This window comes from Myripristis murdjan, chromosome 12 (genome assembly GCF_902150065.1).
Source record: "Myripristis murdjan chromosome 12, fMyrMur1.1, whole genome shotgun sequence".
Lineage (NCBI taxonomy): Eukaryota > Metazoa > Chordata > Actinopteri > Holocentriformes > Holocentridae > Myripristis > Myripristis murdjan.
Window position 1 is genome coordinate 7,396,865 of NC_043991.1, and position 17,588 is coordinate 7,414,452.

At 41.3% G+C, this 17,588-nt stretch overlaps 1 protein-coding gene across 1 annotated transcript in view; it reads left to right on the forward strand.

Moving 5' to 3' along the window:
* ank1b (ankyrin 1, erythrocytic b) overlaps positions 1-17,588 on the forward strand; it is a 109,308-nt gene that overhangs the window by 40,204 nt on the left and 51,516 nt on the right. The window contains exons 2-5 of the mRNA XM_030065578.1: positions 3,948-4,019; positions 10,751-10,852; positions 16,503-16,601; positions 17,296-17,394. Of these exons, the coding sequence (XP_029921438.1) occupies positions 3,948-4,019; positions 10,751-10,852; positions 16,503-16,601; positions 17,296-17,394 (372 nt within the window). The remainder of the gene's footprint in view (positions 1-3,947; positions 4,020-10,750; positions 10,853-16,502; positions 16,602-17,295; positions 17,395-17,588) is intronic.

Genomic DNA, 17,588 nt, shown 5'->3' on the forward strand with positions numbered 1-17,588 from the left:
CATGCTTGAATGTGTACACTTCCCCCGCTCTGGCACGGTTGGAAGGGGTGTGCTCCAGCACGGTACGGGCGTTCATGCACGAGCACATGAACGGTCACGCACGCAGCGCGCGAACGTGGATACAACGTAAATCATGCAACTTTCCTCCTGCCTCCGCAAAATCGTTTAATGCGAAGCGCGATTACCCGGTTGAATGTAGCAGTCAGCTGACATGCCGCTCCGGCTGTCAGTTGGACGCTTTCTGAAGTTACCTCCGAAACTGTCAAGGTAAATAAACATCCCTTAACCCTGGCTCTGAGTGCAATGTGAGACGGTGGCGGTCTCAGAAAGAAGAGCTAAAAAAAAAAAAAAAATGCCCACAGCCAGAGAAGGGCTTTTCGTGGTCCAAAAACTGGTCGATTCAACGAGACTGACAGGAGGGTGTGCAATTTTGTGAATGAGAAACGTAGTGAAGGACTGCCCGTTACGAGGGCTGTGATGCAGCAAAAAGCACCTGAAGTTGCCACAGAGCTCAAAATACCCCGCACTGAGTTTAAAGTTAGCATGGGCTGGTGTTGCAGAATGCAGTGGCAGATTTAAGAAATTTGGGACCCAAGGCAAAGGCAGGCATGGGGCCCTCTGAGATGAGAGGACAACACACAAAACAGGGGCCCCAAGACACACATAATACGATAAGCATTCTGCTGGCATTTTAGCAAAAGTATTTTAATCAAAAACATAATTAATGTGCGCAAATAAGTAATAACTGTATTAACCATAAGTGTATGAGGAGTTTTATGGGGCCCTCAGGAACTTGGGGCCCTAGGCCACCGCCTAGTTTTGCCTAATGGTAAGTCCGCTCCTGGCAGAATGTCCATATAAAAAGTATTTTTCCAAAAAAGGGTCTTGAAAAAGAGGGGTCGTCTTAAAATCAGGGTCGTCTTTTATTCGGGTCAATACGGTAATTCTGGGCAAGTTGAAAAACAATATGAGCATGTTGTCGGGCGTTTCTCAACGTTCCCTTTTCCGTCATTGGGTTCCAGTCGAGGAATTACAAATATCAGCTGTGACGGACATTTTTCACTGTTTTCTGATGGTTTATAGACCAAGATATTAATCCATTTATGGAGAAAATAATCTGCAGATTAATCCATAATGAAAATAATTGTTAGTTGCAGTCCTAATTTCATGCCGCCACCACCAAATAACTAGTAATAATAACAATAATAATAATAACGATAATAATAGTGATAATAAAGCAGTTCTTCAACTGGTGATGGTTCTTTGTAGAACCACAGAGCATTTTGAGGAACCATTTAAGAGCCAGTATTTAGTAGTAGAGTAACAAATAACAGATCAGATTGTATATCTGTGCAGCACGCCTGCATATCAGTCATATTCCCTTTCTGAATGTTTTATATTTGACCAGAATCCTTAGTAAACGAATTCTTGCTTCATCCTCCGTGACGAAAAATAAGTTCTATATGTACCTTGGCTGTGTGTGAGATGCACGTCAGGCAGTGAGAAAAAACTCTCAACTTGAAGTGACACAAGGACTCCCCTCCAAATCAGAAGTGACAGGCCCTGTCACTACAATAAGTACACTTAACCACTGTGCTGCCGATGACTTGTGTCAGCCGAGCCCCACACAAGACCACCAAATGCTCCCAAGGCAGGGATTGAATTTCTGCATATTTCCCCCCATAATCCTGATCTTATATCATGGAGGAGAATAAGGCAAGTGTATGTGGGGGAAGCCAAAACCAAATACTACCATGCACAATTAAATCAGTCTAATCTAATATCAAATAATCTCATCTCATCTAAAACATGCCCACTTAGCATTTTCTTCTGAATATGGAACTGGGTTATAAAAGCGAATCTACACTTGTATCAGTGGAATTATTCAGAACTATATGATCGCTAGCGGTAATCATGTCGGATTTTCAGAAATACATTTATTGTTGCATGCACCGCTGTTCAGCCGACCTACCACGGCCTGCGTTCTTTCTATTTTGGTATTTTCTTAGTCACATACACAGACAAAAGGTTTACGTCAACAACAGCTCATAATTTTCTCTATTTTTGAGGTATGAAGTGTGCCTGGATCGTGGTGCTGCATTCATTTAAGCGTGTGTTAACTCATCACATGGCTTGGATCAAAAGGTGTGTGTGTGTGTGTGTGTGCATGGCCACAATGGAGGGGAAATGTGTCAGGCAAGGGAAAAGGGGACAAAAATGAACAAAATAATTCTGGTCACCTATGCACCTGCACCATGAGCCATGCAAACAAAAAGCAGGAGGCAGGATTAAAATTAAAACCTCCATACAAGCTGGTCTTTAAATAAACGGCTAATTATCCACAGTTGTTTGATCTGCTTTTTTTTTTTCTGTCGCCGCTGGAATCCGGGGTTTAACATTTCTTTGTTGTTAGAAAGAGCGCTTCAGTATTCTTACGCTGCTGCAGCATTTTCATGTGTAGTGTGTGTGTGTGTTTTGTTGTTTGAACACATGCTCATATGATTTTCATTTGTGTGGGCGAGCGTGCGGATATTGTCCCAGCACCTCATTCACAATAAAAGGCTTTGTCACAAACAGAGCCACTACAGCAAGTGTAATAAATACACCAGGGTGTGTGTTAGTGGCCTTGGTGCTTAAACACATTGAATATAAGTTAAAAAAGCCATTGCATGTCGATACACACACATGACACCAGGCCAGCAGGATGCCACATTCAGTGTGAAAGAGCACTTCAGGACATGATGGACATTTCATGTATCAGTGGTTATGTAATGTGTGGGCTTAAAGATTATATCCTGTGCAAAATGCTCTCATTCCCATTTATGATGCTGACCTTTTTCTAAAAGCTTTAACAGTTTGTCATGTATGCATGTTTGATATATGTATGTTTGATATTTTATTTTTACTTGAGATTACCTTCTCTTGCCTTCTCTAACTGGTATCTGCCCCTCCACAAGCATCAGTCATAGTATAATAAGTTAAACAGCTATAATAGACAATTAGTCCATATGTGTGTAATGAGTACTGTATGTGTCTTTCATTAACAAGCCATTAACCATTTCATGTGTGTGTGAGACGCAGTGTTTTTGTGGTGTTCAGTCCTGTTCACCACAATAAAATGTGACATGCCATAAACATTTTATCTTTCTGCAAACCAACAAATATGATGAAATGTTGATGTTTCTTAACCATAAATTTGTTGCATATCATCATTGAGACTTATAGCCGATGTGGTGAGGCCGGCATCAGCGTCACGAGACTGTTAACTCGTTAGATATCAACTTTGCATCCTATTCTGGACGGCGAAGCTTGAAGTAACACACATTTCCGCGGTTTTCATTGTTTTCAAGTTGTCATGGTTTTGCCGTGCTATATTTGTGTGTTTTCAAATGCGACCAAAACTACTTGGTTTAAGGTTAGGAAAAGGTCATGGTTAGGGTTAGGACTCCATTCATCGTCGTAGTTAAAGTTAGGGAAAAAGTCATGGTCAACATTAAGAAACATTAGCTAATGTTGACTAACATTACCTTGACAACATTAGCTAAAAACAAACATGGCTTTTACTTGACATTGGATTCGCACCCCAGTCTGCAGAATCAACGTATGTTTCAACATATCCTTGGTTTGCAGAAACAAAAAAAAAATTTCCTTGGGACTGGGCTGGAGTTTTCTGTTTCCTAAGTCTTGAAAACATAGCGATACACTTGTAACTCCAACGTTTGACCTGCACATCGAATAGTAAGTGATGAAGACAGTTTCTGAATCAAGAGTTGCATCTGTACGACTGTAATTTCAAGGATCATCATGTTTCATATCATCAGCTCACAGCTTATTTGTGTATGTGTGTGTGTTTTCCCTTGCATTTCTCTGCTTGTATGTCTCTCCCATTAACATTAAGCCTTGTCTTGGTGTTTTGCCCGTGTGTGTGTGTGTGTGTTGTCTTCTAGGCTCATGTGGCTCAGCGCTGCCTTGTCCATCAGGTCAGTAGTGTGGGCTCTGACCGATCGGCTGACACTCGGGTAATGTGGCTTTTTCATGAAAGAGGAGACATGATGCATCTTTGTGCATACCCTGTGTACTTTCTGTGGGTTCTCTATAGCAGCTGCAGTGGTGTGTGTGTGTGTATGTATGTGTGTGAGTATGTCATTTTATACATTGCAAAAAATCTTACATGACCTTGTCTGTCAGTCTTGTAATTAGCCTTAATCTCTAATATTTCTTAAAAACAGGAATATATACTATCTTCCGGTAGTGTTTCTAAATTATTTTAAAGATTTTCTTATAACAAGCACAACTATCTAAATGTTGTTTTTTTGTGACAACGGCACAAAATTTTGCATTTTTACCTGATTGTCATGTAAAACATTGGCTCATGGTTACATTTAAGCAAGTACAGTTTTGTTAAGTTAAGGTAACATTTAGTCATGGTTATATAATCTCATTAAAACTAACTGGAATGGGTTGGGAATTGAACCTGGGTCATCAGAGTCGAAGGGGAAGATATTACATAATAATACACTGTGTTATTTCCACGTCACATATGTCAGTACTTTAGCGGTGAGGATGTGTCTCTCGCTTTTTGTGCTTGAGGGCCATATCTGAATTTTAAAGACATTTTACTCGTTTCACAAAATTGCGAGAAACCAGGATCCCGAACAACTTAAAAAAATGTCTTGAAGTAAGGCAGGATCCTCCAGCTGCTCCAAGATGATGGCACTTAGATAAAATTATATTTTTGAACAAATTCAGATGTATTAGGCTAAAATGATCTCACCCGAATGGCAGATTTCCCTCCCAAAAAAACGGTTAAATGACTTGTTAGACAGACTTTTTGCAGTGTGATGGTGGTGGTTTTGTTTTGCTGTTGCTTCTTTGATATTTCCTCTCAGTTTCATGTTGCCTGTGGCTTCTCTGGCGCTGCGTTCAGGAGGATTTTTAGTGTTGTTGTTGTCCTGGCTGGCTGGCAAATTTCTAGTCTTGTTCTGCTTTCCCGGTGCTGTTTCTGTGTACGTTGTGCTCTGCAGTGGTGGGATGTGCTCTTCTCTGTAATATGTGTGTGTTCATTTATGTTACGGTACATTTTTCATGCAAGCGTGTCAGAAATTCAGTCATGCGCTGGTCTTTATGGACTGCTCTGTGTGCTCACTGTCATGGTGTAGCCTATGTGCGGTGTGTTAATGTCAGTAAGACCTTGTCACACTCTTGGCATGGAACCAAAGTCATGTTTGACTTTCACCGTGGAGTCACCTCGGTCTTTTTTAGCTCTGACGATTCTTCACATGGAGCTTTGCCTCAATATAGCATCCAGGAGTAAAGGAAGTCACTCCGCAGCACATAGCCTTGCTGTTGGCTGACAATCTCAAAATGTCAATGGAAAGCAGCTTTAATTTTACATTCATAACCATGCAGTTTTGAAATTTTGCTATACAAAAAAAAATTCTCAAACATCACAAATTGTCCTGTTTCCAGTTAAAATTATGAACATGATGTTGAGTTTTATATGGTTTAGCCTCACTGAATAGAACAAAAGAGGGATATGTTTGTTTCTTATGTTTGTTTGTTTCTTTTTTTTTAGTGTGTTTGTGTTGTATATTGCTGTTTTATGGCATTTTAAACACATGCATGGTTGTACGTGTGTATATGGGTGTATATGCATATGTATATGTATGTATATGCATGTGTGTATGAGAGTGTGGATACCCGACCCGGGTTCGGACAAATATTTAGAAATTATGTTTTAGTGAAAAACTATGGACCTGCTGTCTGGTCTGGGCAGCTTCATGTGTAGTGGTGGAGTTTACATGATGACACTGAAGGCAACACGTAGGCAATTTCAGGCAGTAAATGTAACCTGGTGATGGAGGACCAGCAAAATCTAAGGCTCGGGTCAAGTTTGGACAAACATATGCATCCCGATCCGCACTGTAGGGTGTGTGTAGATTTATGTGCTTTTTTATATTTTTATGATGTACAATCTTATATATATATTTCTTCAGTTGTTAACTATGGGCGTGAAAGTGAAAAAACTCAAACTCTTCTTTCCTTAGAAGAGAAAAAAAAAACATATTGCAGCTATAATCTTGTGCAACACACAGACATATGCACACATACTTTTATTTTATTTTTGTTTCAGTCTTTTATTTATTATTGCTGCTTCACAGTCGCATGGTGGCATTGGAGAGCCGTCCAGTGCAACAGCTTCCCCTGTGGGCCATCTCGAGAGCAAATGGAGGTTAATTGCCTTGCTCGAGGGCACTGCGACAGTCGTTTTTGAAAACACTGGGTACATTTTCCAAACTGTTGCAGGAATCTGAGCGCCGCTGACGTAATGGTTACAGTCTCAAGTCTCTTATACCCTGAAACAACCACTCAGCCGCTCGCCTGTGCTTCGAGAGCCCGTTCATCTGTCAAGACAGATAAGCACAGAGGCCACGAGGATCTTCCACAGATACGGTCGATGAAAATGTGTCCCTCCCTCCATGTGCTCGATAAGATGCCATACAAATGCAGTAGGATTATGTGCTAATGCAGTAAACCGCACGGGAGGAGGCGCAGTGTGGTGGGAGTCACATACATCCACGCAAACTCAAAGACTGCGATAAATGATGCTCTAAACCTGCAATGAAAATGCATTAAATTTAATACTTTGCATCACCATCAAATTACCAGATCAGCGGCAATCAATACAGCGAGGGCTGGGCAATATATCAATATTGTATCGATATTGTGATATCAGACTAGATATCATCTGTGATTTGCTGAAGTTATCAGACATCATGTTGTATTATTTGTCTCTGCCTGTTTGTCCATCATCTCCACATGACTAATGATTGTTTATCAAAAATGTAATTATGTATATATTTTGTGAAAGCGTCAGTAGTCATATTGATATTAAGGTATTCAATCAAACAATTTGTGATATTTGATTTTGTTCATACTGGCCAGTCTTAAATATAGCATGTAATCCCTTCAGTTTCAATGACAACAACAGCAAAAAAAAAAAAAAAAAAAATTACTGAATGTAGAGATCAGTGTGTATCTTTGTGTGAATTTGTTTAAACAGCAGAAAACATGCTACACACTGGCATATCAAACTGAATGGTCTCTTTTAATTTGACTTGGCCTTTAATAAAATGACACAACATCTCGCACCATCAGATCATTTTGTCACCATGCACGGTTTCCAGTCAGCACGATAATCAGTTTCTGTGTCTTTTGCGGCCTTAATTAATTCATTTCTTATTTGCATGGCAGGAAGATGTTCTCAAATGTTTTGTTGCTGAAAACCCCCAGTTCACACAGATTTTAAACAACAGGCATTTTATGATTTTTTTTTTTTTTTGTTGGTTTAGTAATAAATTGTATAGCTGTTCCCACTGCATGCACATGGAGAGACACTGAAATGCAGCTGAGAGTCAAACCTGTGAATCAATCTCATACATATGCTTAAAGGAAATTGTAGGGATTTGCTGTGGACCTCGTGTAAATCCCACAAGGCCTTCTGAGGGTCCCTGGACTCTACTTTGAGATCCATCGCTAAGCTGGAGCCGTGAGCAGCTTGACAGGAGTTGCTGAGGGAGAGGCGAGCAGGTCGTGTTTACATACTCTAAAAAGATTTTGCCAATTAGGGAATCTAACCCGGTGACTTTCCGCTGCATTAGGTGATAAAACACAACGATAAAACAGAGCAATGTGATGTGCAAATGAGATTAAACCAATAATAAAAACATTGTGATTACTACATGAAACTTTAAAATGAAAAACAAGTGAAACTGTAGGAGCAGCAGTGCAGTTTTAATCAGTCAACATGTAGAGTGGGGAGGATGTAGGGAAGCGGGGAGAGGCGGGGTTGATTGGCTGGTTTTGTGCGTGTGTGTGTGTGTGTGTGTGTGTGTGTGTGTGTGTGTGTAGGGAGTGGGGTGCGTGAAGGTAAATGGATTTCAGCCTCTCAGCACGTCGCACAGCCAGGCAAGGAACTGCAAAACATGATTGGCTCATGGTTCCTGGGCAGGCAGACACACACACACACACACACACACACACACACACACACACACTCAAACTTGACCTGCACATTTATCAACTCAGTCTCCTCCCCTCATGTACTGATCAACAAGTAGACTCTGTGGAGGATAAATGCACATAGCAAGATGATTTATATGCCAGTGGTGTGGAGCCTTGTGGAGACACATGCATAAAGGATGCATGCAATCAATGCTATGTACACACACACACACACACACACACACGGTGTACACAGTGTATTGCTGGTCCAGTATAGAAAGATACAGGGAAAAAACATTGACTGTATCAACTTGAAGGCTATTATTTTGTAAACCAATGCACCACTTTGTCAATTGGTGCATATCACGTTTAAAATGTATTTGTTCATAAGAGCAGTTGCACAAATGGGTTGTTATGTTAGAAAGGCTTTTGTCAGTGACATTGACTTTCTATCAGCTCTGTCTCTCTCTCTCTTTCTCTCACTCACACAACAAGCTGAGGGCCGAGCGGAAAGCAGACAGATGAGATGCTCCACAGATCGCATTACCACTCCGACTGCCACTTAGTGGTGGGAAGCACAGGGGAGTGGGTGTGGAGGTGTGGAAATGTGTGTGGGAAGAAGAAATAGAAGAAATTACATTAAAGAATGAGAAACGAAAATTAATTGGAAATATAAGCACGTCTGACTGAAAGGGCAGTCAAATCCGGCTTCTTCACTTGTTCAGTCGTCAAATATCTGTGAATTTGTTGTAGCAACTTGATTCACTCCTATAGCAATACATGTATGTCCATATTATAGACTGAATAATATACAGCGGATAACGTGTCTGAGAGGGAGTGCTGTCATTTCTGCTGCACCTGTGTGCTAAAGGAAATACTAAAAAAGTCCACATAAAATTAGTTAAGCTTTTTTTTTTTTTTTTTTTTTTTTTATTGCAGTCTTCCCTTTTGGAGATAATAAGTATCAACCCTAACACTGAATGTTAAAAATCTGTAATATACTGTAATATATGTATATGATCAGCCTTATTTACAATATTCTAACAAAATAAGGCATTGCATTTACATAACAGTGGTTCTCAGAAATAAGTTGACTGCTGTTCCAAATCCCCACGTCCACCCCGAGTCGCTGAGGAAATATGGGATGGAGAAAGGGAGAGACTGTGTGTTGTCAAAGGAAAAGAAAGGGAAGGGGTTGTTTATGCCCCTAAGAATGGGATTTAACTCAGCAGGAGATCAAAGGAGCTTCATAGCCAAGGATGGGTGGGGGTGGGGGGAGAGGGGGGTCCTTAGACATTTTGAGAAAAGAAAACTGGAGAGCAGATACAGGTGCAAAAGGAAAACAAAACGAGCGATACAAGAATATAATTTAGAGGAAAAGTGAGACTTATCAGTTAAAAGGGTGGACTGTGAGGGGTTGTGTTTTTTTGGATAAAACCTAATGGACTGCGTGGCTCTCCGGGACAAATAACACCGTCTCATGATGCATTAGCACAGATATGAAATGAGATGAGACCAGGAAAGAAGAAGAAGAAGAAGAAGAAGGAGGAAAAAAAAAAAAACGTCTCTGTTATATGAAAAGGGCAGGCATATCTCTCAGCAATTCAGCATAATGAACCCACTTGAGAATAACACCTCGAACAGATACATCACTTTGCCTGAGACAGGAGTGGAGGCAGAGTCAAGAGCACAGTACACTGCGTAGTATTTTTTTTCCTCAGGGCATAGGAAGCATCTCAGTCTGCGGGTCAGCCGTATTACACTATTGGCTGATGAATGAAATCCGTAGGTGGGCGCGCAAACACACATATATTTACTCCATCCACTTGAGCTTTCCTCTGAGATCAGACGGGCAGACAGCGAGGCTCGTGTCGGAGCACGCTCGGCTGTGGACGTCTGCCAAACGCTCGGAGTGGGCGAAGCTCAACACTTAGCAGAAAGTCAGACATTTTTAGCTTGTTACAGAAGGCAAGAGAGTCGACAAATGTAATGCAGAATTTGCTATATAATGACAGAGGATGATGGGTAACTTGATTAGGGAACTTGAGTGCAACCTCAAACTAGCCTCTTTTCCACAGCAGACCCTCTACATATATCTAACACGCTGTTTTTCGATATCACACCATATACTAGCTTAGTAATCATAATAGAGGCGTGAAAATGAGAAAGGAGTGGATTTATTTGTGCTCTGGGGGAAATGAAGCGTTATGACTAATGAGTAAGCCATGGCTAACCTTGCTGGGGGGGAAAGGGGCTAATGAGGCCTGAAAGGAATGCTCCAGCATTTTGGGCAAAATATCATTTTTCTGAGTTAGCCAGACTGAGACAAGATGTTCGGTACCATTTCCACCTCTGTGCGTCCAGTGGATCGGCTCCTAATGGGTATCATTTTGTGTTAGCTTAGCATAAAGACTTGAAGTCTATGGGAGTCATTAGCCTAGCTCTGTCAAAGTGAAAACAGCAACTTTACAGCAACTCCAGAGTGGTCTTTTTTACACAGTGTGTTGTGCATTTGTGTTGTGTATACCCTAGCTGTTTTTTTTTTTTTTTTAATTTGTCAGTGGGGATTACTTCTGGTTCATGGGTTGAGAGAGTTCTGATGCTGAACAGTATCACATCTTCAGTTTTGACGCCTCCAGAAAACCCTGTCGATCTACAAAAACTGAGATTCTTTGCACCTCTTCTCCTCACTCCCACTCTCCTCCTGTACTGTCTGTAATTCACCTCTTTCCCCCGCTCATTACAGGCGGATGCAGCCACCAGCTTTCTGCGTGCGGCCCGTTCAGGGAACCTGGACAAGGCGCTGGATCACATCAAGAACGGAATCGACATCAACACCGCCAATCAAGTAAGACATTTTCATTCTTTGAGTGTATGTGTGTGTGTGTTTGTGTTTTTGTTACACCATGTAACACCATGTGAAGACATCTTCCAAGACAAAAGTGAACATGAATCTTAACACTTTGGGATGTCAAAGGGCATTCTGGGAAATGTAGGAAATCAGCAGTTGAAGTACAAGTAGATGTTGCCTGAGGTAGGTTGCATTAAAAAATAATCAATCAATAACATTTAGTAATAAAATAACCCCTGGAGTACACAGAATGATGATTTATAATAGTGTAGGACCGTCTGAGGGTAGAACTTTTCACAGTCCAGCACACAGTTCAGCATCAGTTTCCTCTTTAGTGTGCATTCAGAAAAAAAAAAAAAAAAAAAAAAAAAAAGGTTTTGCTTGCAGGCTGTAAGCAGCGAGGTAGATCTGGTGTCCTCGGTTGCATGTTTCTTCAGGACGGGACCATCTATGTTTGACTACACGGACACTCTGTCTGCACCGATTAACACTGCAACCAATAAGTCCAAGCTGATTAGACAGAATGACAAGGACCCACAAGACGCCTTGAGCACAAAACTTTAAATATTTCCAGCTGTAATAACTATGCTGTAAAATACTTTGAGCTGTGTGTAAATGAGAAACACCGAACACAAGGCGTGGTGGTTGGAAATGTGAGGCGCTGGGTGTCTTGGTTTCTACGCTTGCAGTAGTGACACATGATTAATTCCCGAAACAGATCCTCCTGCAAGCAACTGCCTTTGCATTGGAGTCCTCATCTGCATGTGTATATCCCCAGATAACCTTTATTTTAGGTGTCCTCACACACATTTGTTTGTATTTTTATATTTCTTCCACCACTGAGCAGATACCGGTGCACAAGATGCCAAGTTTCTCCATAGTTATATTGAGCAAGCTTGACTAGTAAGCTAGCCGGTGTCCAAAAATGACAGTATTTGGTATGCCAGATGCAGCGTCTCTGCTTTAGGTCATGAAGCTGCTTATTGCTCGTGCCCTGGGACAGACGGATCAGAAGGCCACAAATTGCCAGCAATAGCACTGCAACTCTGTTATAGCGGCAGGCACGGCTTTAAAGGCTGATACAATGGAGTGCACAATTTGGTCCCGAACACACACAGCTGGAGGTGGGATGTTATTCTTGGAACTTGTAATGACAAGGACGGGGTTACTGGCAACTTAAGAATGAAGAGAAACATCTGGCTACCTGTGCAAACAGCTGGAGCCACGGTTGGATCGGAGGAGCACGTCTGCCACAGACACACACACCACTTTATCCTTATCCACCTGATCCATCACTTGCCTAGTTTGATCATCTTCATATTGTTGGATTTGCAAAAAACAGTATCTTATTCAGGAGTGAGGATAATTATTGTGTGATATGTTAATACGTTTATTATTTCTAGTTTTGTCAACTAAACCGCCTGAACAGAATCAAAGTCTTTTTAGAGTTATCTTTGATTTTTTTTTTTTTTTTTTATTAATATTTTTGAACATAATCTTAAGTAGAGGGCAGTTTAGTGTTTTTTTTTTTTGTTGTTGTTGCTATTATCCCAAGACACACCTTGCACATGTTACCATGGTGACCATATTTCCACCGGGGTCAGTTCTGGTGTTTCTCCTCGGTTATAAGGTGGGTCAGGGTTATTTGGCCTCTCCCGACATCTTCACACAGAACTCAGACCCGGGTCAGAGTCACCAACAGAAACGCAGCTTTCAGTGAAGTTAGTCATAAGGACAATGAAGTTTTTATTACTAAGAAAATTATGAAAATAAAGCTGCTGGACACATAGACAAGAGCAGCGGGCCAGTGTGACAGAGCCTTGGTGCTTGTGCTGCTTACGTTTCTCCAGAGAAATTTCAGGCTGTGCTGGTCTGGGTGATATTTTTTGTAAGTGGGGAAAGCCTCATGATGCATCGTGAGCTCGTGTGCCTTAACCCAGCTACCAAATATATTCAGGCCCAGGTGCAGCTTTTTAAGAGAAGGAAAGTGTTTCCTGTGATTCCCCCGGCCAGTCAGCAGCTTTCTCCGCTGACTGCGTTACCGGGGCCACTTGCTGCCACTGATTTGTTTATGCAATGCAGGAGATCAAAGAGAAAGTTCATCTGACCTTGTGGATTATATTATAGCATTATATCAATACTTATTATCTAGTTACACTGATACATGTTGCAGATGTTGCATTCGTGCAGTGGCCATTTATGTATGTGTGCGTGTGCATGTGTCAGCAGGGAGGGAACGAGTGAGAGAGATCGAGAAAGAGAGAGAGAGAGAGAGGGAGAGAGAGATGCTGTGTATATCAGGAATCAGCAGCCTTTTTGATACAGTTTTAAATTTTCTTGTTAATCAGTGTGCCATATCGACATTTAAGTTCAATTATGACACCACATGATAATCAAAATTTCCAGTGGATCTGTAATTGTCTTCCATCCACAGGCAACGTGCATAGCAACAACAGACTTTTAGGATATTGGTGCTGTTATTGGAGGATGAGTATCAAAAAAAACAACAACTTTGACTTGCTTCCTGTACCTGGATTCTGTGTTGTCTGCCTCATCCTTGAAAGTTTTTCTCGTGTTTTGTCTCGAAACGGTGTTTAACACCCGGCGTTGGGCAGACAGCATTTTCAGAGCATAAAGTACACAAGTCGCCTCTCTCCTCTGAACCTTTACTTTAGCTTTCTTAGCTCTCAGGGCTGTCATCGTTTACTGAGCCCCAACTGATATGACCGACATGATTTGAGGAGGAGGTTGTACCATCAATCACTCCAAATAAAGCTAAATAAAACAGCGGCCAATGGTTGTGCAAGAGGAAGGCTAATTTGCCATTCAGATGTGAAGGCTCTTCAACATTTCCTATTCCTTATTCCTATTCCTGTTTTATTCCCTATTCCTACCTTTTTATTGTATTTCAGGCTTTGATGTTAACTTGCTGCTGTGTCATTTTGAGTTTAGCCTTTGGGGGATCAAAAAATGTAAATCTAATCTATTTTTTTTTAAATCCTTTGTTGTATACTTCTTGTTAGTGTGCCATTGGTTAAATGACTGCATGCCAATGGTAGCACACATGCCTAAGGTTGCTGATCCCTGGTGTATATAATTTAATGAGAAAACTTTCAAGGCCTTTACAACATCACAAGATCTAAGCACACACAATTTGAAATGCCACATTTTTCAGTCAGTGTCTCTTTTATAGCTTCTCTGACTGACTGTATGACTGTATCCTGTATATACTCACTCCACTGCTGTCGTATCACTCTGTTGTTAAGGACGGTTGCCATGAGTGGGAGTGCTGGTGAATGAATGGACAGGAGCTTTTACACACAGATAAAAACTCTACCACTGTGCATCCAGCTCCCTCAGTCAGTGTTATGCCATTCATGCAAGTACACACTCACACACACATGCACACACAAACAGACACATACAGAGATAGATGGCCATTGCGCTACTAGGAAATTTATATTTTGCACATTTTTTTAGGGTCATTAGTTACATCAGTGTTGGAGTCCGGGCATGCAACATCCACTATATCACTTCAACTAACGAGGTAATGAGTATTGATATAATGTACAGTATTGCATTGCTATGCATTGCTTTCTCAAAGATAGCAGTGTAATTGATCAAGTAAAGGCCTGTAAGTATCCTGTTCTTGTAGCTTTTCTACTGATACCACACACTGTGATGATTTAACTTTTCATGCTGATATAGTTTCTCAGTTCTTTCTTTCTTTCTTTCTTTCTTTCTGTCTTTCCAGTTTTGTGTGTGGCAGAAATAAGACACAAGAGGCTATTGTTTGGAGTCATATGACTGGCTTCACACTGAGAACTGAGTCAAGGGCAGACATGGTGTTTTTCTGTGTGATTCATGTGGTTTCACTGCAGTCACCTGTCCTTGCTATTGTGCTGCGGCTCCTGTTAGTGCTTTTCTATGTATCTTTATATCTGTCTATAAACCATTGTTGTGTGTGTGTGTGTCTGTGTGTGTGTGTGTGTCTGCGCACCCATGCTTGCACATGTCAATGTGTGTGGGAATGTGTGTTTGTGTTGGGGGTCATGTGCACAGGCATTTACGGTGCAGTTTTATTTGTGTGAATCATATGAAAGTGCTTCATCCATGTGTGTGTTGTTTGTTTGTGTCCGTGTGTGTGTGTGTGTGTGTGTGTGTGTGTGTGTATTCACGCGTGTCCCCCCCTCACTCTGCGCATGCGCACAGAGGGAGTGTGTTACCCATTACAATTGAGTGACACTGCAGTATGAAGGCAAGGTTTAGACCCGTGTGGCTCACTGAGACACCTGGTGGCCACATCGGTTACAGCAGGCAGGTTGGAGCACAAACTGTACAAACTGTACCGATACAACATACAGCCAGTCAGACAGACAGACAGACAGACAGGCAGACAGTCAGACAGACAGGCAGTCAGACAGTCAGACAGACAGACAGATAGATGGTCAGACACACAGTCAGTCAGACAGACAGGTAGACAGACTGTCTGTCCACTCCTCTGTGGGCTTCAGAGTGCGTGCGGTGCATTTTGCAACATCTGAGTTTCTCTGTTGCCGCTGTGGGTTTTTCAGACAGTTATTTTTAGAGACGACTAGACAAGTGAAGTTCTGTATAGCCGGAGGAAACCTGACACATTTTGAGGGGTTCATAAGAGCACGACACCGACGCGCGCGGCCTGTTCCGTTTACTCATCAGTAAATTTCATCAGTAAATTGAGACGGATTGCTCCTGAAAATGATGTGATGTTAATTTCTGAGTGGCAACCACAGGGATGGCAGGGCTCAAAAACATAACTCTTTGATTCACATGACTAAAAGTAGGCGTCAACTACATTAAAAGCTAATTATTTGCTTCATACAGTATCTCAAGGATCATTGATTGTAGCATGGCTATAGTCAAAACTACCGCAATTAGGGCCAATATAAGAACAAAGTAAAGAATGGCCAACAGTATCCTACTTCTTTTGGGTTTTTACATGATGAATACGGTTTTCCATTATTATTAAACTGGTCCAAGATTAAAAGAGTGAAGTCCATGGATCTGAAAGTCTGCGATATACGGGTGCACAGTTTGGACAACTGGTATAAACTGCTGTCTACACAACATAACCATCATAAAATATCAGTGTGTTTAGGTGCTTGATCAGTGACCCGTCCGATTCATATTCCCTTTGAATGAACTGTGGGTTTTTGGGAGAGCAGAATGTGTTGCTCCTCCCGGGTCTCGAGTGTTATTACACTGAGTGATGCAAGAGCACAGCTTAACTCGATAAGTAGCCCCAAGAGGTGTTTCATTACACTTCAGTTAATATGAAGTGTGAACTGTGAATGAACTGTGAACTCTGGCGATTACTGTTTCTGACAAAAGACTCGCAACTGCAGAAAAAAAAAAAAAAACCCTCAAAAGCTCAATATTCATCTTACTTAAAAAAAAATATTTGAAATGACTCAGTCTTTAAAATACTAATTAACTAATTTTGTCATAATAATAATGATCTGTTACTCATTTAACATGGGTAGATGTCTCCTTTTCAGAGAATTATGCATCTTTGGAATCACAATCCTATATATCTAAATCCCTCTGTTTTTACTTATTTATCTGTTTATTTATTTGTGTATTTGTGTGTTTATTTATTTTTTTCTAGAATGGTCTCAACGGGTTACACCTGGCCTCTAAAGAAGGTCACGTCAAAATGGTCCTGGAACTACTACACTCTGGCATTGTGTTGGAAACCACCACCAAGGTATCTGCTACTCTGTTTATTCATCTCTCTGCTATCGAATTTGAATATGAATTATATAAACTATTTGACACACACACACACACACATGTATAACACCGTTACCAACCCCTGTAATAGCTAATACCTATCTTACTGTCTGTCAGTTATGCGTGTTGACAGGATTTTGGATTCAATTATTGGATATTGTCCATTGGCCCCGTGTGTGTGTGTGTGTGTGTGTGTGTGTGTGTGTGTGTGCTGCACAGCAGTGCTCGTGGTGACCTGCAGGTTTTCACGTTCAACACCGAAGTAACTGATGACATTTTCAACTCAGTCATTCACTGTCGAGCAGCTGATGGAGCTGCATCAGCTCATGGAGGCTCTAATAAAATCCTTAATCCTAAGCATGATGTCAAAAAAACTAAGAAAATAAAACCCGAGTTGAAAGTAACCGGAATTACACCTTAAGTTATTTGAATTTGTAAATTTATGCCACCCTGGAGAGAACTCCAGCTAAATGTCTGACATGTAAAAGTATTGCTTGTATCACTTCAGTCAATACAGAAGTTATTCATTGGTGAGCACTTTTAAGTAGAGATCTAGGTCATTAGGCTGCACTCATTTGCCTCTCACTTACTCACCACTTCCCTCTCTCTCCCTCTGTTTGTGTGTGTGTGTGTGTGTGTGTGTGTGTGTGTGTGTGTGTGACCTCCAGAAAGGGAACACTGCCCTCCATATCGCTGCGTTGGCAGGCCAGGAGAAAGTGGTGGCTGAGCTTGTCAACTATGGTGCCAACGTTAATGCCCAGTCACAGGTGAGTCATTACAAGTGTAGGTGTGTGTGTTTGTGTGCTAAGTACGTGTGTCCATGTGCGTGTGTGCACAAATGTACGTTCACATGCCACACACACATGCACTAAAGAGTTTCTTGTAAAAAGAAGCGGATTCTGTACATTTTCACTTCATACACATCTACATTTGTGGCTTTGTGTGTCCGAAAAGACTCATG